At 38.6% G+C, this 25,566-nt stretch overlaps 1 protein-coding gene across 3 annotated transcripts in view; it reads left to right on the forward strand.

The window, feature by feature from the left end:
• The first annotated feature begins 1,959 nt into the window (after positions 1–1,959).
• The window catches only part of Terb1 (telomere repeat binding bouquet formation protein 1), a 29,637-nt gene continuing 6,030 nt past the window's right edge, over positions 1,960–25,566 (forward strand). For all 3 annotated transcript variants that reach the window (XM_042700755.1, XM_042700756.1, XM_042700757.1), the window contains exons 1-12: positions 1,960–1,998; positions 5,282–5,392; positions 5,565–5,693; positions 7,861–7,992; positions 9,721–9,781; positions 9,872–9,987; positions 10,225–10,347; positions 13,111–13,263; positions 16,130–16,261; positions 17,173–17,298; positions 18,713–18,873; positions 22,331–22,653. In XM_042700755.1, the coding sequence (XP_042556689.1) occupies positions 1,968–1,998; positions 5,282–5,392; positions 5,565–5,693; positions 7,861–7,992; positions 9,721–9,781; positions 9,872–9,987; positions 10,225–10,347; positions 13,111–13,263; positions 16,130–16,261; positions 17,173–17,298; positions 18,713–18,873; positions 22,331–22,653 (1,598 nt within the window). In that variant the 5' untranslated portion in view covers positions 1,960–1,967. The remainder of the gene's footprint in view (positions 1,999–5,281; positions 5,393–5,564; positions 5,694–7,860; positions 7,993–9,720; positions 9,782–9,871; positions 9,988–10,224; positions 10,348–13,110; positions 13,264–16,129; positions 16,262–17,172; positions 17,299–18,712; positions 18,874–22,330; positions 22,654–25,566) is intronic.

Below are 25,566 nucleotides of genomic sequence, written 5' to 3' on the forward strand. Positions count from 1 at the left end.
AGGAAGTGGAAAGAGGAGGCCTGCCTGATGGGCTTGCCGGGGCTGCACATGCGCAGTCATCACAGCCACGGGGCTCGCTAACTCTGGAGCCAAGAAGCCCTAAACACCAAGTCAGTAAGAGGAGGGTATATCCCCTTCCAGTTGGGGCTTTCTTCCAACCAAACTCCTCCCACCTGCACGCCTGGTTACTCGTCCTCAACCCCCCAAGCGCCATCACAAATGGATACTGACTGATCACCAGAGGGAAGGGCGTTTGGACCGGAAGTCCCGCCCGCGGAAGTGAGTCTGCTTGCAGAGCTGGGAAGCCCAGTCAGGCTTCGAGGGAGAGCAGGCTGGTAGCAACTGGTCCTCCTCAGCTCAAGGGTAAAGGCCATGCCCGCAGCCTCGCCTCAGCCCACCTGGGAGCTCGGCTGGCTGCTTCCCTTGGCCTGTGTATCCTCTTAGCGGCTAGGGTGCCTCAAGGCTGCAGAACCTACCGAACTCTACCAACCGAGGAGGGGATGGTTGAGCTGCGGGGACTGGGCCTACCTAGCGGTCACCAGGCCCAGCCGCGGCCGCCATAACTTCTGGAGCGGGGAAAGGGGGATGGGGGGAGGGGGGAGGGAGGAAGCTTTGGCACTTCGTAATGGTCTGAAGTCTGCATGCCCAGCTGCTTCCCACATGATTGTGTGTGTGTGTGTGAGAGAGAGAGAGAGAGAGTTAGAGACTGGGGGCGAGGAGGTACGGGCAAGATCCAGAGATGGTTTGTTTCTCAGAAGGAGGGCAGGACCACGTGTTCAAGGTCGAGCCCAAGGTCTGGTGAAGTGGGCTGATAGTTTGCCGAGGAGTCACCCTGACTCACACCTCTAACCAGCTCCCACTTGAGAACTGCGGCCCCAGCAGAGTCTGCAGGACCATCCATGTTTGGCCAAAGGAGTCCTTTCAGCTCTTTGGGTGAGCCTGGCTTTGGTGGTGGTGTGGAAACTGAGGCAGCAGGGCAGAATTTGCCTGCCTTTCTTGCAGGTATTAGGGATGTCTGTCACTGAACCGATTCCCAGTACCCTGGGCACATTGTCTATAATTTTGTTTAGTATTTATATTTTTATGTTTAGTACTTTTCTCCTTGCCTCTCTTTTTAGAGAACATTTTTCTGCCATGTATGATTCTGAGCTGGAGTCCCCTGTCAGCTAATTAACAGTGGCAGTTCCACCAGTGCCCAGGAATAGACTTTTTTTTTTTAAATTATCATTGAACTTTAGCTTATGGAGAGAAATTGGGCTATAGAGAACTTAAGCCTATGTCTGGTTTTAAACCTCAAACACTTGGAGAAGTGTCTAATTTGAGACTGAAATGAAGATTCTCAGGAGAGAAAATACCACAGATCTGAGAAGGGTCAATTAGATTCAACCAGTTACTTGTTTGATAAAATTGGTTGAACCTGAGTGAGTGGTGCATACCTGTAATCCTAGCAACTCAAGAAGCTGAGATCTGAGAATCACAGTTTGAAGCCATCCCTGGCAGGAAAGCCCTGGAAACTATTAACTACTAGAAAAGATGGAAGTGGAGCTGTGGCTCAAGTGGTAGAGTGCCAGCCTTGAGCAGTGAAGACCAGGGACAGTGCCCAAGCGCTGAGTTCAAGCTCCAAGACTGGCACAGAAATGAATAAATAAATAAGTTAGATGTCTATAGTTCCTTAGAAATCTAGGTGTATGTGCTTTCCTATTTAATTCTTGGAACAACATGAAGTGGGAACATCAGTAATATTTCACATTTGAGGAAATGCAGCCTCAGAGAATTGAAGCAACCTATCTAGTGTCACACTAATAAGTTGCAGATTTAATCCCTGGTCTTCTGCCTTCTGGAAAGCTATTTTTTTTTCCTCCTTTGCCTTTGCATTTTGACATTATTAAAAATTAATTTGAATTGTGAAAGCAATTTTCACAATTCTTTATTTTATAGATGAAATATAAAGAAAAATACCAACAAAAATGGAAAATGAGGACACAAAGAAAATGCAAGGTGAGAAATTCATGGATCATATATACAAAATGAGTTTATGATATATTTGAGAAATATATTTAAATTTTTTAATTTAAAATATTTAAAATCCAAGGGATGAATGAATCATTTAGTAGTTTATGTGAATATTGAACACCTGTTCTGTACCTGTCACCTGGCTTTAGAAAACTGACATGAGAAAAGACATGCTGATAGTAAGAATACCATAAGATACTGGATACAAAAGATGGATGCCAATGGCTCATGCCTGTAATCCTAGTTACTGAGGAGGTTGAGATCTGAGGATTGCAATTCAAAGCCAGCCCAGGCAGGAAAGTCCATGAGATTCTTATCTCCAGTAAACCCCCAGAACACTGGAAGTGGCACTGTGACTCAAGTGGTAGAGTGCTATCCTTGAGCTGAAGAGCTCAAGGACAGCACCCAGGCTCAAAGTTCAAGACCCACAACTGACCAAAAAGAAAAAAAAAAAAGACTATGTTTAGTGGTTTGTGTTGTAATCTCATTATTTGGGGAAGAGTTGAACAGGTCATGGTCTGAGTTCAGCCTGAACAAAAATTAATGAGACTCCATCTCAATACAAGCCCTATGATCCTAGTGATCCTAGTGACACAGGAGGTCATAGGTAGGAGAATCATAGTCTTCCAGCCTCTGGGCCAAAACAGCTCCCTTACAAAAAAAAGTGAGATCTTGTCTAAAAAATGGCTAAAACAATAAAGGGCTGGAGCATGGAAAGTGGTAGAGTGCCTGCCTAGCAAATGTGGCAGCCCAGTGCTGCGAAGAAGGAAAATAAATATTATTGTATGCGTTTTGCTAAAATTGTTTAGACATTTTGTGTGTATGTTCACAAGGGATATTGGTTTGTAGTTTTATTCCTACTGGTTTTGTTGTAGAATGAATTAGGAAGCTGGGAGGTGTGTACAATGATGTACATCTATAATTCCAGGTGCTCCAGTTTGGGACCCACTAGAATCTTGAGCTTGAGGCCAGCTAGGCTACAGCAAGATCCTGTCTCAAAAACAAAACAAAATAAAACAAAACAAAACAACAACAACAAAAAAACAACAACAACCACCACCAAAAAAAACACACCAACAATTGAGCTAGGTGCGGGTAGCTCATGCCTGTATTCCTAGCTACTTAGGAGGCTATGATCTGAGGACTGCAGTTTGAAGACAACTGGAGCAGAAAAGTGCATGAGACTCTTATCTCCTATCAACCACCAAATTGCTGAAAGAGAAGCTGTTGCTCAAGTGATACAGCACTGGCCTTGAGCACAAAAGCTCAGGGAGAGTGCCCAGGCCTGATTTCAAGCCTCACTACCAGCATATGTGGGCACATACATACATGCAGACACACACATACACACACACACACAAAAATGTCTCTTGGATTTTTCTGCATGGGCTGGCTTTAAACTGGTATCTTCAGATCTCAGTCTTCTGAGTAACTAGGATTACCAGTATAAGCCACTGGTGCCTAGCTTTAATGGAAAGGAAAGGTTTTAAACTATGACTTAAGCTTCTTTCCTAGCTATATTACCAGTCAGTTATCATTTCTTTTGGAGGGAACTTGGTGATGTGTATCTTTCCAACAATTTCTTTATGTCACGTAAATCATTGATCTATAGGTATGACATGCATAAACACTACCTTTAACGTATCCGTAGGATCTGTGGTGATTCCTTCTCTCTAATTTCTAATACTGATAGTTTGCATATTCTTTTTTATATAATCAGTTTGGTTACAGAACTATCAAATATCTTTTCAAATAAGTTGATCCATTGTTTTTCTTTCTTTTCTTTTTTTGATTGGTTGTGAGGCTTGACTTCATGACCTAGGTACTGTCCTTGTCGTGGGGCTTGAACTCTGGGCTTGGGAGCTGTCCCTCAGCTCTTCAGCTCAAGGCTAGCGCTCTACCACTTGAGCTACAACGCCACTTCCGGTTTTCTGGTGGTTTATTGGAGATAAGAGTTTCCTGGGCTTTCCTGCCCGGGCTGGCTTTGAACTGCGGTCCTCAGATCTCAGCCTCCTGAGTAGCTAGGATTACAGGCATGAGCCATGGGCACCCAGTTCCCTGAGCTTTTTTGCTCAAGGCTGGCACTCTACCACTTTGAGTCACAGTGACACTAAGTTTTTTTGTGGTTAATTGGAGGTAAGAATCTCATGGACTTTCCTACCTGGGCTGGCATTGAACTACTATCGTCAGATCTCAGCCTCTTGAGTGGCTAGGATTACAAGTGTGAGCCACTAGCACCTTGCTGTCCACTGTTTTTCTATTTTACTGATTTCAGCTTTCCTTACAATTTCTTTATAACTTTCCTTCTTTCCTTACTTTGGGCTTAATTTGCTTTTTTTTATTTTTTCTAGTTTCTTAAGGAAGAAGCTGAAGTTACTGATTTTAGACCCTTCTTTTCTCACACAAGTATTATGAAATTGTCCCTAATTACTGTTGTAGTAGCACCTCACACCTTCATTTTTATTTCCTTTAAATGGTATGTACTTAAGCCATTGTATGTTCACTTAAGAAGAATATTTGTAACTTGGGTGCCAGTGGCTCATACCTGTAATCCTAGCTGCTCAAGAAGGTTGAGGTCCAAGAATGGAGGTTCAAAGCCAGCCCAGACTGGAATATCTGTGAGACTCTCTAGTTAACTATCAAAAAGCCAGAAATGGTGCCATAGCTCAAATGGTAGAGCACCAACCTTGAGTGGAAAAACTAAGAGGCAGTGCTCAGGTCCTGAGTTCAAACACAGTACCAACACATATACAAAATGAATATTTGTATTTTCTTCTTTTCATGGAAAAGAAAAAAACAAAGTACTATAAGAAATTTAAGTTTTATTTAAAGAACATCTTTTTTTAAGATATATCTTTGTTGTTCATCAGATCATGAAAGTAATATGTTTTACTATTTTAAAAATCAATCATTATACCAGGTGCCGGTGACTCACACTTGTAATCCTAGCTTCTCAGGACTATAGTTAAGGAATGTGTTTCAAAGCCAGCCCAGGCAGGAAAGCCTATGAGACTTTTTATCTCCACCAAAAAGCCAGAAGTGGAGCTGTTGCTGAAGTGATGAGTGCTAGCTTTGAGTGAAACAGCTCAAGGACAGGCCCAGACCCTGAGTTCTAGCCCCAGTGCACCAAATTTTTTTAAGTCTATTTGAGAACAATAATAAGATATTAATAACAATTCCAAAGATATGTAACTAGAAATTAACATTGGAAAAAGAAATAAACATTTATTATTGAAAAAATCTTGTTTATTGTATGTTTTTTCTCCAGAAATGAAAACTGACCTGGATTTATTATTGGAGTGTCTGAAATATCAAATGGACAATTCTATTTCACAGAAGGAAGCTTTAGTTACTATTCATTCAATTTGTCAGCAAAACAGTAAGACATGATAATGAACTTTTATTTATAATTCTAGTTCTTTAGTACTGTGATATATCAAATATGCATTGTTCTTCTCACTTTATGTGCTATATTAATTCTCTATTTGAGTTTTTAAATCCATAACAAAATAATAATCAAATATGCCTTGTTTTGTCTATACATCCTACAGGTGATGCAGGTGTTTATTTTCGGGAAATTGGTGGTCTGATATTTGTAAAAAACCTTGCAAAGTCAAGTGAACATAGTATGGTTAAAGAAGCAGCATTATTTACATTAGGTGCTCTTGCAGAAGAAAATGGTAAAATAATAAGTCTTATTTATTCTTCAGTATTGTGTTATTCTGTACTTGAAAATAGTTTTAGAATGTCATAGTAAAGATGCAGGAGGATCAAAGTTTGAGATCAGCCTGAGCAAAATGTTTATGACTCCTCTCAACGGAAAAACCTGTATATAGCAGTGTGTACCTATTATCCCAGGTACAGCAGGTATCAACAATAGGAGGATCATGGTCTGGGCTGGCCTGGGCAAATAAAGTACCCTAGTTCAAAAAATTGTCAGGGCAAAAAGGGCTGGGGGCCTGACTATAATGGTAGAATATCACCTGACAGTCTTGAGTTCAAATCCCAGTACACCCAAAACAATAGTAATAACTAGTATTAATAGTTAATAAGTTAATATAACTACTGTTGTTTTAGAATTAAATTATTTCCATGTTTGAATAGTTTTATGTGGGTACTTAAATCAAAAGATGAAGATAATCCACAAACAACCACGTTAAATGCTTTGGGCACAGAAATTCATGTTGACAAGAATATTTTCCTGCCATCTATATCTATATCTATATCTATCTATATATATGCACACCTTAAATAATAAGATTGAATATCAACCATTTAATTTGTCAAACCAGCCTTATATTTTTATATTTTCATTAATAATTTTTTTTTGCCAGTCCTGGGGCTTGAACTCAGGCCCTGCGTACTGTCCCTGAGCTGCTTTTGCTCAGGGACTCTACCACTTGAGCCATAGCACCACTTCCAGCATTTTCTGTTTTTATGTGGTACTGAGGAATTGTACATCGGGATTCATGCATGCTAGGCAAGCACTCTACTACTAAGCCACATTCCCAACCTCATTAATAATTTCTTATCAGCTATTAAGAACCAGCCCCAAGTTCTGTGCTAGACATTGAGGATATAAGGATGGATTTTTTTTAGTCCTTACCTTTGAGATAGTTTTCTAGCTGGTTCTAGGCACTTGGCAAAATGCTGATTGTATTACTATGTCCAATTTTATTTTACGATGCTAAGGATTGAACCCAGGGCCTTAGGAATGCTAAGCACTTGTTCTTATCACTGAGCTACACCCCAAGATTCCAAATAGTTTTTTTTAATTCTGCTTATTTTATGAGCATCTAAAAAGAAATCAGGGAGCTGAGAGCTGGTGGCTTCCAATTGTAATCCTAGATCTGTGGATGTGGCTTGAAGCTAATCCCAGTGGGAAAGTCTGTGAGACAGTTATTCTAATTAACCACCAAAAAAATGCCAGAAGTACAGCTGTGGTTCAAGTGGTAGAGCGCTAGCCCTGAGCAAAAAGTTCAGGCCAAGTCCTGAATCCAAACCCAGGACCAACATACACCAAAGAGGTGAAGGAGGGGAGAAAGGGAGAGAGGACTCACACCTATAATCCTAGCTGCTTGGGGGCAGAGATCAGGAAGTGTTATGCTTCAAAGACAGCCTGGGCAAAAAGTCTCAATCAGTAGATGAGTGCAGTGTTTGTGTTCCTGTTATCCAGGCTGGGATGGTTGTCAAGGTTGAGATTGGAAGGATTGTTGGATACTGTCCTTGAGTTTTTGTTCTCAAGGCTAATGCACTACCACTTGAGCCATAGCTCCATTTCCAGCTTTTTTGGTAGTTGATTGGAATCTCATGGAGTTTCCTTCCCCAAGCTAACTTTAAAACATAATCCTCAGATCTTAGCCTCTGATTACTAGGATTACAGGCATGAGCCACCAGTGCCCAGGCTCATTGTTGAATTTTGAAAAGACTTTAGTCCCTAGAAAAGTCTCAGAAGAAATATTATACATTTTGTCCATTTGTTTTTCAAAGCATATTTCTGAATTTTCTTAAATTGTTTTTCTTATTTTGTTTTATTCTTAAATTTCCTTGTCTAAGTTTTTATTTACTTAGGTTTTTATTATAAATTCTAGTGTAACACTTTTGATTAGAGACTGTGGCTCTGTCTACTGCTGCATTGGTCTGCTACTTAAGCACATATCAACTTATCAGAAATTTTGTCAGAATTTCTAATAAGTGTCAAATGAGAACTGTTTAATAATATTGTAATAATAATGTTGTAATATATTGTAATAATATTGAGTAATATTGCAATAATAATTTATATTTTGTTCACATATTTTATAATTGTTATATACTATTGAATTGAAATTAAATTTTATATTTCAGTTTACAGCCAGCAAACTTTGTGTACTTCAGATTTATTTGAAGACTTAATTTTGTTCTTATCTAATGATGATTCAAACACAAATTTAAAAAGAATGTCTGTCTATGTTATTTTGGTCCTGGTTTCAAATAATAGTAAGTAAATTCTCTCATGAATGTTTAAAACATTTAAAATAATAAATTGAGTAGTTATTTATCATTCTAGTCCTTATATTAGTATCTTTTTTTTCTTTTTGCTGGTCTTGGGGCTTAAATTCAGAGCCTGGGTGCTATCCTGAGCTTCTAGCCACTGGCTCAAGGCCAGTGCTTTACCACTTGAGGCACAGTACTACTACTGTCTTTTTCTGAGTAGTTTATTAGTGATGAGTTTCACAGACTTTCCTGCCTGGGCTTGTTTTGAATCGCAATCTTCATATCTCAGCCTCCTGAGTAGCTAGGATTGCAGGCATGAGCTGCCGGCACCTGGCTAGTATCATTTTTTAACCTGATTGATTTTTAATAAATACTAACTTTAAGGAAAGTATATGTTAATCATTTTATATATTAATACATAATTTTAAAAAGAGTAAAGTAAGTTGTACTACTAAAGGAGCATTGGAATGAATTCATTTGGTTGACTTTTTACTGAATTGCCTACTTAAAGAGTTTACTGTGTATTAGGCAGTACTGGTTTTTATTTGGGGATAAGTTTTACATTCACAGAAAAGTTGGAAATAGGGCTGGGAATGTGGCTTAGTGGTAGAGTGCTTCCCTAGCATGCATGAAGGTTCTGTTCTTTAGTACCACATAAACAGAAAAGGCTGGAAGTGGTGCTGTGGCTTAATTGGTAGAGTGCTAGCCTTGAGCATAAGCAGCTCAGGGACACTGCCCATGACCAGAGTTCTAAGTTCAAGCCCCAGGACTGTCAAAAAAAGAAAAAGATTTAAAAAAAAAAGGTAGAAATATAGTATAGAATAGTCACATGTATCTACTGCTGAGGTCAAGATTATTTTTGAATTTAATTCTAATTGTTAGGTACTTAAAATACTTCTAGATTTACTTCTTCCTCTTTTGGAAAAATTAAAAAGGTTGAAGGCTAGGAAGGTAGCTCAGTGGTAGAGTACTTGCCTTGCATGCATGAGGCCCTGGCTTCGATTTCTCAGCACCACATAAGCAGAAAAAGCTGGAAGTAGAGCTGTCTCAAGTGGTAGAGCCCTAGCCTTGAGCTGAAGAGCTAAGGGACAGCACCCAGGCCCAGAGTTGAGGCCCTATGACCAACAAAAATAAAAATAAATAAAAAGGTTGAATTAATTTATTGTACTACAATATGAAACACTTTTTCATATTACACCAGAGAACCATGATTTAAATGTAAGTTTTAGCCAGGTCCCAGTGGCTCACTCCTGTAAGCCTAGCTACGTAGGAGGCTAAGATCTGAGAATCAAGGTCCAAAGCCAGCCAGGCAGACATAGCCAAGAGAATCTTACTTCCAATTAACCAGCAAAAGATAGAAGTGGAGTTGTGGCTCAAGTGGTAGAGTGCCAGTTTTGAACAGAAAAAAACTAAGTGCAAGCTCAAAGCCCTAGAGAGTTCAAGCGTAGCACACACACGAAAAACAAAACCTCCCCTAAGATAAACCAAAAGTGTTTTGTAATTTTTAGATGAAATTTGAATATTGTCAATCTTTTAAGCAAACGAAGTTATTTTTCCATAATAATCTTGATTATAGATTTTTATTTACTATAATTTTGTGTTGTAGCCTTTACTACATTAAAGCAGCTTAAAAGCTAGATAGTTATTGAAATAGAACATAAATGTTTTACATTTCTTTAAAATCATTTCTAATAGAAATTATATTCATGTAACATAGGCTTTTTTTTTAAGGATGTGGACAAACACTTGTGAGAGAAACAGGTTGTATTACTGTTCTGTCAGAATTGTTCAGGTAAGCAAATATAAATTTCTTGTTGTTAATTGGGCATTGCTTATGACCTTAATATATTTATCTTAATTTGCTTCCTTTTTAACCTAATAGGACAATTCTTTCAAAACATGAGTTGAATTTGTTAGATAATAAGGTTTTCCAGAATTATCAGTTGTGGTCTTCAGTGTGTAGTGCTCTATGTGCCTGTGTCAACAATCCTCAAAATGGTAATTATTTAATTATTTAAATATAAAGATATGGGGTGGAGGGAAAGTGGGAGAAAACAAGGGCGGGGGTAACAATGTTCAACAAGAAATGTACTCATTACCTTACTTATGTAACTGTAACCCTTCTGACATCACCCTTACAATAAAATAAAATTTAATTAAAAAATAAATATAAAGATAAATGACAATTGTTATTTTCTAATATTAAATTAAAACATGATTGACTGCTCATTTCAGATGAGAATCAAACATTTTGCTGTTCACTTTTTCCATATGCTAATGATTGGCTAATATCTTGCATGAAACCTGAGATAATTCGCCCCCTCTGCTCATTTATTGGACTTACGCTAGCAAATAATAGTAAGTATGTAGTGTGTTCTCTAAGCCATGTGAAGAAACATTTCAAAGCATAACAAAAATGGTTGGATTATTTCATTGACTAATAAGTTTTATTCTAGTAATTTGGGTCATTTTGGGTACCTTTAGGTTCTTGACAATAAGAAAAATTTAGAAGTCAATATTGTTTAGAGAATATTGGGAAGATAGTAGTAGCAGAATGTTTTGTTTTGAGACAAGACCTCTGTATATACCAAACTAGTCTCAAAGTTTCTATGTAGCCCAAGTTGGCCTCAAACTGTATTCTCAGGCTGGGAAAGTGGCTCAGTGGTAGAGTGCTTGCCTTGCATACATAAGGCCCTGGCTTCGATTCCTCAGCACCACATAAGCAGAAAAAGCTGGAAGTGGTGCTATGGCTCAAGTGGTAGAGCGCTAGCCTTGAGCTGAAGAGCTGAGATCCCATGACCAACAACCCCCTCCCCAAAAAAACCCTCATTATTCTCATGCTTACAAAGTGCTGAGGTTATAGGGGTACACCACTATGTCCAATCTGCAGCATCTTTTGTATTTTTTTCTTCAGTTGTAGGGCTTGAACTCCAGACCTGGGCACTGTCTCTGAGCTCTTTTTGCTCATGACTAGTGCTTTAGCACTTTGAGACACAGACCCACTTCTGGTTTTCTGGTGGTTAATTGGAGATAAGAGTCTCATAGACAGTCCTGCCTGGGCTGGCTTTGAACTAGTATTCTCAGATCTCAACCTCCTGAGTAGCTGGAAATACAGGTGTAAGCCACTAGTCTGGCTTCATTTTTAATCTTCCTAGATTCACTCATAAAACAAAGTAATGAGATAACAAAACTAGAAACCCATAAAAAAAATACACTTGGGAAACAACTGAATTAAATTACAAATTAACAAATACAAAAAAATGTAGAAAATCCAAATACCTTGTAATTAAAGGCTCAAATTACAAATATCACTATAACAAGATGACATTGCTATAGATATTGACATATACTAAAAGGATGTAGGCCATGTAATTTGACAACTTTGAATAAATTCCCTGAAATATACAAACTACTAAAGATCACACAAAAGAAATGGATAACTTGATTAGTAAATAGAATTCAAAATTTAAATTCTTAACATCAAGGGGAATTTCAGTCTCTGATGATTTTTTTGGTGAATTCTACCACATATTTCAGAAGAAAAATGAACCTGTGTAAATTAATCTTGGAAATAGAAGTAGAAGGAACACTTTACAACACGTTCTATAAAGTCAGCCTTATACCCATGTAAAAGTCTTTAACAAAATATTAACAAATCAAACAACAGAATAATAACTTCTGACCAAGTAGCATATATCCCAGGAATGCACGATTGGATTAACATTAGAAAAAAATTAGGGTTATTGATTTTTTATTTGTGTGTGTATTGGGGGAAGGGGGTGGTTCTGGGGCTTGAACTCAAGGTCTGGGCACTCTTCCCTGAGCTTTCGTGCTCAAGGCTGGTACTATACCATTTGAGCCACAGTTCCACTTCCAGCTCTTTAATTGAAGTTAAGGATCTCATGGGCTTTCCTATCCAGGCTGGCTTTGAACTGTGATACTTAGATCTCAGCTTCCTGAGTAGCTAGAATTATTGCCACTGATTCCCAGTTTAGGATCTTTAATTTTTTTACAATGGTGATGGCAATTCTGTGAAAGAAAAGTCTTTTTGGGCTGGGAAGGCGGCTCAGTGGTAAAGCGCTTGCATTGCATGCCAGAGGCCCTGGGTTCGATTCCTCAGCACCACATAAGCAAAAAGAAAAAAGCCAGAAGTGGCGCTGTGGCTCAAGTGGTAGAGCACTAGCTTTGAGCTGAAGAGCTGAGGGACAGTGCCCAGGCCGAGTTCAGGCCCCATGACCGAACCCAAAAAAAGAAAAAGAAAAGTCTTTTTAACCTGTGATGGTAAAAAATAATAAATACAAAATACAGTTCTTAACTCAAAATATACATAATATTTGTATATATCTCATGCAATGTGCAAAAATAATTTGAAATTTTTTAGACAAAAGCATAAAAAGAAAATGCTCAAAATTCTCCTACTTCTGCTTTTTAATTACAAGTATGCCCCATCCTCCCTCCTGAGACTATATTTGTTATAGCTCTACTGAAATAATCACTTAATATAAAACAGACTAGTAATATTACTTAGAAAATACATCAGTTATCAATAAATAAAAGAGATTTCCAAACACAAGAAGACTGTTTTGTACTATACGTGTAAGTTGTATTATGTAAAAAGGGAAGCGCTTAATTAATATACCCCTGTGATTGTGTATATTCACTGATAAAGATTGGAATTTTTGTTCTAGTACTCAGGACTTACTCACTAGGTAGGCATTCTACCACTGGAGCCAAGTATGCTATCATTTTTTGCTTTAGTGTTTTTAATTTGGGTCTTGGATTTTTGCCCAGGGAGGCCTGAGACTGTGATTTTCCTACCAATAATGCCTCCTGCATAGTTAAGATTACAGGTATGCATCACCATATTCAGCTTCTTCTGTTGTGTTGGGATTTCAGTTTTTTTGGAGAGGCAGGGGGAGAAGAGCCCACACTGGCCTTGAACCATGATCCTCCCAATTTTTGCTTCTTTTAGGGTATCCTAATTTTTTAAAACAATTCTTTAGTTTTGGGATTTTAGTAAATATTTCAGAAAAATAAGTTATTGTTATATTTGATAGAAATTAATTGAATGAAACCATATACCTGTCTTGAGATACTAACAGTTCTGCTTTATTCCTAAAGCATATGTTCAGAAATACTTTGTGTCTGTGGGTGGATTGGAGGTATTGTCTCAAGTTCTTGTGCACCTGGAATCTGACTCATACAAAACTGTTTCCAATGCTAAGCTTGCAGTGGTGGTGACAAAAACAATGGATGCATGTATTGCTGATAATCGTGAGTTAAATGCTTATACTTAGTAAGATTTCTACAATTGAATTTTGTTGAATTTAGCACGATGAGTTTTGATATTGTAGATTAAATTTGATATGATTTCCAGTTTGTACAAGTAGAAAAAGATCTTAGAAATGATCTATTCTGGTTCTTCACTTTCTTATGGACATTAAGGCTTCCCTAAGGACTCATATCTAGGTCTTCTAATATCAAGTCTAATACTAGAATGAAAATCAGACCTGGATGAATATGGTCAAGGTAGATGGCTTACGTGTTTAAAAATAGAACAATGAAACCTATTGAATTATTTTATGAAGAGACTAATGAAGAATAATAGAGGTAGTGGGATTGACTGGAATATATTGCGTATAAGTGGAAATGTCCAAATGAAATCCCCCCCACGCTGATGTATGCTAATGAAAATAAATAAAATGGACATATATATATTACAGGATTGTAAAAGAAATAAGAAAAACTAAGATCCTGTAATTCTAACTTTTTTTTTTGTTGGTTGTGGGGCTTGGGCACTGTCCCTGTGCTCTTCAGCTCAAGGTGAGCGCTCTATCGCTTGAGCCACAGCGCCACTTCTGGTTTTCGAGTGGTTTATTGGAGATAAGAGTCTCAAGCACTTTTCTGCCAGGGCTGGCTTTGAACCATGATCCTCAGATCTCAGCCTCCTGAGTAGCTAGGATTACAGGCGTGAGCCCCCGGTGCCTGGCTCTAAACTTTTAATTCACTTAAAAAGCAGCATTAACCTAAAAGTTTTATATGAGAAATCAAAGGACATTATTGAGATAGAATGTGGAATACCCAATTTACAAACTTTTTAAAAGTTGATGGGGCTGGGAAGGTGGCTCAGTGGTAGAGCGCTTGCCTTGCATGCCTAAGGTTCTGGGTTCAATTCCTCAGCACCACATAAGCAAAAAGAAAAAAGCCAGAAGTGGCGCTGTGAGCTGGAGAGCTGAGGGACAGCGCCCAGGCCCAGAGTTCAGGCCCCACGACTGGACCCAAAAAATAAATAAATAAAATGAAATAAAAGTTGAATAAAGAAAGTATGCTTTTTAAAAATAAGTGTGAAGTCTATCCCCAAATTCAAAACACATGATGGGCTCTCATTTGTACTGAAAAATGATAGCCCATAAATCCTTGTAAAAGGAATCTGTTATCATTCACAAATAACTGAAAATAGATTTTTACAAAGTAGTTATTGGCTTGAGCACTAATGGTACACATCTGTAATCCTAGCTACTCAGGAGGCTGAGATCTGAGGATTATTGTTTGAAGCCAGCTGGGCAAGAAAGTCTGTGAGACCCTTATCTCCAATTAACCACCAAAAAGCCAGAAGTAGAGCTGTGGCTCAAAATGGTAGACCATTAGCCTTGAGCAAAAACAGCTCAGGAACAGTGCCCAGATCCTGAATTGAAGCCTGGCACCAAAAAAAAAAGGCAGTTATTACTGGAGGCATGGCTCAATTAGTAAAGTACTTGCCTAGCAAGCATTAAGGTCTGGAGTCTAATCCCTAGTATTGAAGAAAACATTTTTTTTTTTCTGGTAGTGGTGCTTGAACTCGGGGCCTGAGTACTGTTCCTGAGTTTTTCTACCCACAGTTAGTGCTCTACCACTTTGAGCTATAGCTCTACTTCCAGTTTTCTGGTGATTAACTGGAGATAAGAATCTGACCAACTTTCCTTGCCTGGGCTGTCTTCAAACTGCACTCCTCAGATCTCAGCCTTCTTTGTAGCTAGGATTACAGGCCTGAGCCACCAGCACCTGGCTCTATGGAAGAAAAATTTTAAAAAGGCAATTTTTGAGTGCTTGCTATACGCTGAGCTCCAAGGATATAAAAATGATTAAGATCCAATTTCTTGAGAAATTTACAACATTATTGTTGACACCAATATTTTAGACTCTATATTAACTCTATTAAAAGCCCCATGAGATCTATAATGTAAACTAGTGGACTTCTTGAGTTTTGTTACATCTCAGCATAGTTTCACCTGTGCTTTATTGCATCATTAGTGTCAAATTATGGTCAGTTAAACAATAATATGAAGCTAGGCACTGGTGGCGCATGCCTATAATCCTAACTACTCAAGAGGCTGAGATCTGAGGATCACGATTCAAAGCCAGCCCAGGCAGGAAAGTCCGTGAGACTCTTATCTCCAATAAATCACTAGAAAACTGGAAGTGGTGCTGTGGCTCAAGCAGTAGAGCACTTTCCTTGAGCTGAAGAGCGCAGAGACAGCGCCCAAGCCCAGAGTTCAAGCTCCACGACAGACCAAAATAATAATAATAATAATAATAATATGAGGCAGGATTTGGTTATTTAAGAATGTCTTTACTGACCAATGTAGAGATATAGAAGGTGAGACTAGATATATTTAATTTTTAGGAAGGTAGCATTACAGAACTACTAAAAGGGGCTGGGAATGTGGCTCAGTAGTGGAGTGCTTGCCTTCCATGCATGAAGCCTTGGGTTCCATTCTTCAGTACTATATAAACAGAAAAAGCTGGAAGTGGCGCTGTGGCTCAAGTGGTGAGTGCTAGCCTTGAGCAAAAGCAGCTCAGGGACAGCGCCCAGGCCTTGAGTTCAAGCCCTAGGACCAGCAAAAAACAAAACAAGAAAACAGAACTACTAAAAGAAATCATACTTCAAAAAGTTGCTTTAGAAGGGGTAATGAGGGCAATTATAAGTTAATATCTTATTATGAATTTATATTAACACATATATGTTAGATGTTGCATGATACATGTATTAGACATTATATAGACATTTGCTGTTCTTCCTGAATAAGCTCCAAAAACATAGGTATATTTATAAGTTTTAAATTTATACTTACTATTCTTCTTATCTGTTTTGTACTAATAGCTACTTTTAGGGTAATAGTATCCAAATACCACATAGTTTCAAGACTTCTGGCATTACTGTCTCATGAAAGTCTTGATTTAGAAGAAAAATTTAGCATCATACTTACTCTTGGGCATTGCACTGAGGATTGTGGTAAGTACTGGATTTATTTAATATGTTTTTTTAAAGCATGGGAGTGGAAGCATTTTAATTTCTTCCCCTATCAGTCATATGAAAGACTTAAAATAGTAATTTTATCCTGGTCATCTAGGACTTAACTAATTATTTTAGCTCCTCATTCTCCTCTACAATTTGTATGCAAATTGTGGTTCTATTTCTCTTTCACCTTCTTGTACCTTCCTTTCCAGTGCTTCTGCTACTCTTCTAATTTAAGCCTCTGTCTCTCAAACTTTTCAACAAAATGAACCCAATAGCCACCTCCCTGTGCTCCTCTTTTCCTATCTTTACTTTTCAGTCCAGTTCTTTATGTTGCTTGCTGCAATCCAACCAAAGATTCTAACTACCTAATAGTCTTCCTGCCCCTCCCCTTCCCCATTCCCTCTCTCTCTTTCTTCCTTTCTCCCTTCCATTCTTCCTTTCTTTCCCCTCCTACTTTCTTTCACTCTTTCTTCAGTCTGCTCCTCCTTTCTAACCATCCCCTTTTCTCACTCTGTGTTCAATCTCCTTCTTTATCCCCCTTCTCACTTTTCCACTCTTCTCTCTTTACTGTCTTGCTTTTCTCTCTTCTCCCTCATTTCAGCTCCTTCTCTGTGTAATTTTGGATCTACCTTATATTTTTTAAAAACTAAGTAAGGTCAGTTTTTTTTTACTCTGTATGCATATGATACTCTGTGGTTGCAGTTCAGAAATGATCACTTATATGCCTTAGGTATATTGTATAAGTAGATTATTTCCTAAGTTGAAAATACTTTTGAAATTATATTTTCTTTTCCTTTAAAATGTTTGAACAATGCATAATTTTCACAAAGTAGAATTATGACCTAATATATATAGTTTATGATATAATAATTACCTTCTATTTTAATTTCTTACATATCTTCCAGAGGAAAATCAGTATGACCTTTTTAAAAACAATGGGCTTCCACTCATGATACAAGCCTTAACTGATTCTCAGAATGAGGAACTACACAAGGCTGCCACATTTGTGCTTCACAACTGCAGAAAAACTAGTAAGTTTACAAGTACCCTTAAGAGAAATACAAACCAATATTTGTAAAGGGGGGGATATTTTCTCTAATAAACCAAGCTGTTTTAATCTCCAGGGTTTGGGGGATGCTTTTTTTCCTTAATGATATTGGATTGAATTCAGTGCCTCACATTTGTTAAGCAAGTGCTCTACTGCTTGAGTCATAACTGCTAGACATTTTGCTTTCAGTTTGTTTGTCATTTAGGAATATTAGCTTTTGGTCAGGACACCTTTAGAAAGAACCTGAAAACTTCTGCCTTTGCTTCCCAAGTACTGAAATTACAGGCATACCCTATAAAATCCTGCTTGTTTTTGAGATAGGGTCTCCCTAACTTTTGCTCTCTATCTCTGCTACCACATTGTGTCTGGAGCACAGTGAACAGTAGCTATGATAAGAATTTTTGTCTTAGTGGAAGAAAACTTGTGGCCATCGTATATTGGAAAAAGGATTTAAAAGATTATAGAACGTGGGGCTGGGAAGGTGGCTCAGTGGTAGAGTGCTTCCCTTGCATGCATGAGGCCCTGGGTTCGATTTCTCAGTACCACATAAGCAAAAAGAAAAAAGCCGGAAGTGGCGCTGTGGCTCAAGTGGTAGAGTGCTAGCCTTGAGCTGAAGAGCTGAGGGACAGTGCCCAGGCCCAGAGTTCAGGCCCCATGACTGGACCCCCCCACACACACCAAAAAAAGATGATAGGACAGAACTATTTATGGACACTTGTTTTTTTGTCTTTTTTTTTTTGGTCAGTCGTGAGGCTTGAACGCTCTTCAGCTCAAGGCTAGCACTCTACCACTTGAGCTACAGCGCCACTTCCGGTTTTCTGGTGGTTTATTGGAGATAGGAGTCTCACAGTCTTTCTGGCCTGGGCTGGCTTTGAACCGCGATCCTCAGATCTCAGCCTCCTGAGTAGCTAGGATTACAGGTGTGAGCCACCAGCACCGGGCATGGACACTTTAAAAACAGCTACTTCTAGAAGTATGGCTAAAGTTGTAGTCCCTGAGTTTAAACTCCAGTATGATTTTTTTTAAAGCCTATCCTAGGAGACTGGAAATGTAGCTCAGTAGTAGAGCTCATTTCTTTGCATGTGGGGGACCCTGGTTTAATACCCAACACCAAGGGGAAAACCCTGTTTTAAGACAAGTGTTGATATATATGAGGGTGGTTGTGTGCAAAGAATAACATTGTCATATTGCTGTTTTGCCCATAACTCTGAAAAGTTGAGTCTAATTTATAACAATATTTGAGTCCTGGAACCTTGCTAAGCACTAAGCATACCAGTTAAGGTATGAATAGACAAAATTTAAAAAATGGGAAGGGTGGCACATGAGGATGTTCTTAAGGATATGACAATGATATCTCTCATAATAGATAAACTTACTATTTCCTCTACATTTCAAAGCTGAGAAGTTATCGCTAAATGTACGAGGATATTCTTTTGATGAAAATGAAGCAAAACAATTAAAGGACACAAATGCGAAAGAAAAGAATCTTGAAGAGTACTGGAAAACAGCAAAGGAAATTCTGCGCAAAATAGAACAGCTTGAAAGAGAAGAAAATGAGGTTAGCTTTTTTGTTTTAACAGAATATATGTTTTTAAGTCTTTTTAGTAGAGGTTGAAGAGTAAAAATATTTTTCCTACATTTTTAATGTAAAATTTAGTAGTAATACTTGACAGATCAGTGGTGGACATAGGAAAAAACAGGTATTTTTAAAAAGGTAGAATATCAGCCAGGCTGCAGTGGCTCACACCTGTAATCCTAGTTATTCAGGAGGATGAGATCTAAGGATCGTGGCTTGAAGTCAGCCTAGGCAGGAAAGTATATGTTATTCTTTATCTACAAATAAGTACCAAAAAGCCAGAAGTGCAGCTGTAGCTCAAGTGGTAGAGTACTAGCCTAGAGAAAAAAAAGCCAAGTGAGAATGTGAGGCCCTGAATTCAAGCCCCAATATACACACTCACTCACTCTCTCTCTCTCTCTCTCTCTCACACACACACACACACACACACACATGCGCGCGCGCACACACACACACACACACGCAGAATGTCTGAAGATAGAATAATGAAACAGCCAAACAGTTTGAAAAAGTGAGAGAAGTGGTATATAATAGCCGAAGTGAACTTGTTCAAAGTACTCCGTATGTATCTATGGAATTCTCACAATTAAACCACTTTGTATAGTCATATATGCTATTAAAATGGATTTTTTTTTTTGTTGTTGGTCATGAGGCCTGAACTCTGTCTAGGTGCTGTCCCTCAGCTCTTCAGCTCAAGGCTAGCACTCTACTACTTTGAGCCACATCTCTACTTCTGGCTTATTTCTGCTTATGTGGTGCTGAGGAATCAAACCCAGGGCCTCATGCATGCAAGGCAAGCGCTCTACCACTGAGCCACCTTCCCAGCCCCTAAAATGGATTTTTTAAGCAGAAATTAACTGGGCACCAGTCATCAAACCTGTAATCCTACCTGCTTAGGAGGTTGAGATCTGAAGATTGCAGTTGAAAGCCAGCCTGGGCAGAAATGTCTGTGAGATCTAACATCTTACTGTATAGTAGTTCAAGGAAAAAGCAATCTGATAATTTCTTCCCCTAGTCTCTCTCTCTCTCTCTGCACACATGTGCGTGCGCGCGCGCGCGCGTGCGCACACACACACACACACACACACACACAGCAGAGGCATATAGGTATGTTCATACTCTCTTGCTTATGTAGTCAATTTAATGATGAGAGATATATTCATGAGAAATCATCAGATAAACTGATCACTGTGCAAATATCACAGTATAATTATGTAAAACAGGTGGTATAGATTATCATTTGATGTGGTGGGTTTGGGTGTTTTGTTTATTTTGCTTGTTTTGTTTTTGCCTTTACATTACTTTTCTTGCATAAAGTTGCACAATTTTTGCCCAGGCACAGTCCTAAGACCATGCTTCTATCTATGCTTCCCACATAGCTAGAATTACAGACACATACTGCAATGTCTAGCTTGTATGTTGAAACAGGGTCTTACCAACTTTTTACCCAGGCTAGCTTGAACTGTGATCCTCTGGATCTTTGCCTCCCAGGTAGCTGGATTCACAAGTATGAGCCATAATGCCCAATTTATGTGGTCTTTTGATATAATCAAGATAACAAATTTAAGAGGTATAAAGACCTTACAAAACTGCTGGTGTATCACACTTGTAGCCCTGACTACCCAGGAGATTGATACCTGGGAATTGTGGTTCAAAGCTAGCCCCGCCAAAAAATCCTCAAGATTCTTACCTCCAATTGCCCAGCAAAATGCTGAACATGGAGGAATGACTCAAGTGGTAAAGCTCTAACCTTGAATGAAAAAGCCAAGCAAAGGGTGAACCAATACCAACACTAGGAAGGGAGGGAGGGAGGAAGGGAGGGACTTGCAAATCTGAAAGTGGTTGATGGTTTGACTAATTAGAAAATCACCTGCCCTCATTATGCTGAAGGTATTAGTCCATAGTATTGTAGATTCCAATGTTATTCTTGAGGTATAAACCCATTTTAATTCCCTGCTATTAACCTATTTTCTCTCCTTGGAAACTTACATAATCCCCACCCCCCTTTTTTTTGTCAGTCTTGAAGCTTGAACTCAGGGCCTGAGTGCTGTACCTGAGCTTTTTTGCTCAAGGTTAGCATTCTACCACTTTGAGCCACAACAACACTTAGTTTTCTGGCAGTTATTGGAGATAGGAGTTTCATGGACTTTCCTGCGCAGGCTGGCTTTGAACACTGATCCTCAGATCTTATCTTCCTGAGTAGCTAGAATTATAGGCGTGAGCCACTAGCACCTGGCTTAAGTTTATATAATCTTATGTTTTGAAATTTCACAGTGAGGTACCTGTCAAATATTTTTTACCCTTTGTGAGTTTAAACTCCTATAATAAAGTTTAAAAAAGGACTTTTATTCTATGGACTAGAAAAGCCCTGAGTTCAAACTCCAGTACTGGAAAAAAAATTACCCTGTGGCCCAATATATGGTATATATGTATTTCCTGGTGTTTTGATTTCTGTTGATTTTGCTTCTTGCTCTTTTTTTACTGAGTCCACCCTGCATTGTTCTTGGTCTAAAAGAAAACTTTCAAAAAAAATTTTATGTAGATCCTGAGGCTTGAACTCAGGGCCTGGGAGCAGTCCCTGAGCTTCCCCTTCCCACCCCCCCCTCAGGGCTAGCATTCTACCACTTGAGCCATGGCTTCATTTCTGGCTTTTTGGTGATTAATTGGAGATGAGAGTCTGGTAGACTCTCATTATAGGTGTGAGCTACCAGCACCTGGCTTAAAAAAGAAATGTACTCTTTACCTTACATATATAACTGTAACCCTCCTGTTCATCATCATTATAATAAAAATATAAAAAATAAAAAATTTATGTTTCAATATATTTTATTCTTTTATGATTTAGTGATTTTAGTGTAGTACCTGAAGAGGCTGAGAACATTAAAATATCATGGTTTCTTTTAAAACATAATTTCTTTTTCTTTCTTTCTTTTTTTTGTGTATGTGCTGGTTCTGGGGTTTGAACTCAAGCCCTAAGCACTGTTCCTGAGCTTTTTTGCTTAAGAGTAGCATTCTACCACTTGAGCCATAACTCCACATCTGGCTTTTTGGTGATTAACTGGAGATTAGAATTTTATGGACTTCACTACTCTAGCTGGCTTCAAACCACAGTCCTCCAATTTCAGCCTCCTAGGATTACAGGCATGAGACACCAACTTATAATTTCATTCTTAACAATCTAAATATCTGGTATATCTTGGCCTTATTTGTGTGTACACTGTGAAAAAGCTACATTATTTTTTCTATATGGTTTCCTTAATTGTCCTAGGACCATTTATTGAATAAATTTACGTTGTCTTCTTAATACAAACTATCCTTTTATCACTAATATTTTATTGACAGCTTTAATATTTTTCTTCATTGTTTAAAGGAAATATAAAGTGGGTTGTGAAGAAATGGATTATATTGGAATCATTTATTTGCCATTTTTACATTATAGGAAGAAATTCAAAGAAGAAGCTATGAGAATATGCCATTTATGAACAAGGAGAACATACTGAAACACCTCCATTCAGGTAGTACTGGAGATGCCAAAGCAGAAGAAGATAAGAATAAAAACCAGCCTGGACCGTTTCAGAGTTCTCCATCTGTTGATGTCACATCTAAGGCTTGTACCACTGATAACCGAGTGAAGACTCTGTTAAAGAGTACACATCCATTTAGTGGACAAAAGATGACTTTACGTAAAGTCAGTTCCAGCTGCAATCAAGGTTTACATGAGAAAACAACTTTTGACAAAAAGAATTTTGTTTATAAATCAAGGTATAGTTCAATAATTTTATCCAGTAAGCATTTATTGTGTGCTACAATATGCTATATTCTTAAGCAATAGGAATACAGAAATGATAAAGTGAGAGAAGGCTAACGTAGGAAATATTTCCAGAGAAATTAGGATAAGGAGGTAAGTCCCACTTCTTCTAAGGCCTTGCATGTCATGTCTAGAATTTGGGGTTTTAGCTCACAGGATATGGGGAGCATTGAAGATTTTGAATTGAGTTGCATAATCATAATTGAATTTTAGAAAGTATGCTCAAAAAAGAAAACAGAACCCTTCTACCTGAAGTAATAAAGTTAAGAATTGATAATCTGTTAGCAAATATGGCAAAACCCAATTTGTAATTTTTTTGTGGTACTAGAGTTTAAATTAATGCTTGCTAGGCTGGCATTTTCTACCACTTGATTCACTCCTTCAGCCCTATTTTTTTGCAGTTTACTTTTGAGATAGGGTCTCATGAACTTTTCTGCTTGGGCTTGTCTCAAACCACAATCCTACTCTCAGCCTCCTGAATAGCTAGGATTGTAGGTGTGAGCTTAACTATGCTTGTAAATTTAATGAAAAAGGGAATCGGCTGTGGTGGTTTGTTCTTTTGTTCCCTGCATTTCATCTCCTATACTGTTCTTTCTCAGGTCCAGCCTGTGTTGTAACTTTTTTTTTAACCCTTTCTTGTGTATGTTCTAATAGTTGCTGTGAAAAGGAAGCTGTATTCTGGGTAGAATAATCTAGGTATCAGGAAGATGGGTTGTACAATCATCACTCCTTTTTTTCTTTTCAAGACCTTTTCTATGTGGTACTAGGGATTGAATTCACATCTGGTGCTTGCAAAACAAGCACTATATATTTGAGCTTATACTCTTACCACAGACATTTTCAAGACTTCCTTTTTTGAGGGGGAGGGGAGAGATCAGTAATAGAGTTTGAACTCAGGGCCTTATGCTTGCTTGACTAGTACTCTACCACTTGTGCAATGACTCCAGCTCAGGTTTTTGCTGGTTATTTTGGAGATGGGAATCTCATAAACTTTTCTGTGCTGGCTGGCTTCAAACCTCAGCCTTCTGAGTAGCTAGAATTACAGACATGAGCTACAGATGCCTGACTTAAGACTTCTTGATGTTCTTTTTTTTTTTTTTTTTTTCAGTTGTGGGGCTTGAACTCTGGGCCTAGGCACTGTCCCTCAGCTCTTCAGCTCAAGGTTAGCACTCTACCTCTTGAGCCACAATGCCTCTTCCAATTTTCTGGTGATTAATTGGAGATAAGAGTCTCAGGTTTTCCTGCCTGGGCTGGCTCTGAACTGCGATTCTCAGATCTCAGCCTCCACAGTAGCTAGGATTACAGGTGTGAACGACGGGCATTTGATGCTCATCTTAATTTGCTCTCTTGGGGGTGTGGAATTGCCTAGCTATGAGATATGTTCTTTGGCTCAGGCTTTTTGTTCTCTTCCCAAGATTTGTACCATATCCTTCTTTTACCTCAGCTATGTTATTAATATTAATACATTTTAAATACTTTTCCCTCCTCAATAGTACCTTTATGAATATGTACACAGATAGCTCTAGCAATCCTTTTCTAATTTTCAGGATATTGCCTTTTCTATATTGCCTGTTATTATGACACTATAGTCAAAACTAATATTGTTTCATAAACGTTGTATTCGTTGTATTCATCAGACATACAATGTTTGTTATCCTGTCCCGTGTTCTTTGTCCCACTGATTTTGTTGTTTCTTCCCTCATTCCTTCCTCCTTTCTTCTTTTTTATTATAATTACTTATTTAGTGCAGTATTTGGAATTGAACTGTTTCTCACACTATCAGATAAATGATTTACCAACTGAGGCTCTCTGTTGTTGTTATTATGTTATTGTTGTTGTCAGTCATAGGGCTTGAACTTGGGTCCTAGGCCCTGTTTCTGAGCTCTTTTTATTTTATATTATTTTTTTGGGGGGGGGGTCCAGTCATGGGGCCTGAACTCTGGGCCTGGGCGCTGTCCCTCAGCTCAAGGCTCAAGGCTAGCACTCTACCACTTGAGCCACAGCGCCACTTACAGCTTTTTTCTTTTTGCTTATGTGGTGCTGAGGAATCAAACCCAGGGCCTCAGGCATGCAAGGCAAGCGCTCTACCACTGAGCCACCTTCCCAGCCCGTTTCTGAGCTCTTTTGCTCAAGGTTAGCACTCTACAGTTTTGAGCTACAGCTCCACTTCTGATTATCTGGTGATTAATTGGAGATAAGAATCTCACTGGGAATGTCCAAGCTGGATTTGAACCATGATCCTTAGATCTCAGCCTCCTGAGAAGCAGAATTACAGATGTGAACCACCAGTCCACAGCTCTGTCATTCTTTTTTTTTTTTTTGCCAGTCCTTGGACTTGAACTCAGAACCTAGGCACTGTCCCTGAGCTTCTTTTGCTTAAGGCTAGCACTCTATCACTTAAGCCACATCACCATTTCTGGCTTTTTCTGCATGTGGTACTGAAGAATTGAACCCAGGGCTTCATGAATGCTTATCAAGCACTATACTACTAAGCCACATCCCAGCCCCTGTTATTCTTTTTATAATCCTTTTCTTCCATATTTCTCTGGGCATCAATATTATTACTGTCTGGAGAACTGTCTAATTCTAGTTCTAGAAACCTGGTTGCAACTGTTACAAGGGAGGCATGGAGGGAGGAGGGATGAAGGGAGGAAGATAGATTGGTTTTATTTCAGCTTATAGGTTTTTTTTGGCTCATGGCTAGTTCAGAATGGTGGGGGATGGATAATCCCCTTCAAGAGCATATATCAGTGACCTAAAGAACTGCAAGATACCACCTCCTACAGGCCTGGGGAACAGGAATTTTTAATATATGGACTCTTGGGGACCACAGTAGATTTTAGTAGGTCCTTCTGCATGCCATAAAC

The sequence above is a fragment of the Dipodomys spectabilis genome, unplaced genomic scaffold, assembly GCF_019054845.1.
Source record: "Dipodomys spectabilis isolate Male_0828 unplaced genomic scaffold, ASM1905484v1 ptg000273l, whole genome shotgun sequence".
NCBI classification, from domain to species: domain Eukaryota; kingdom Metazoa; phylum Chordata; class Mammalia; order Rodentia; family Heteromyidae; genus Dipodomys; species Dipodomys spectabilis.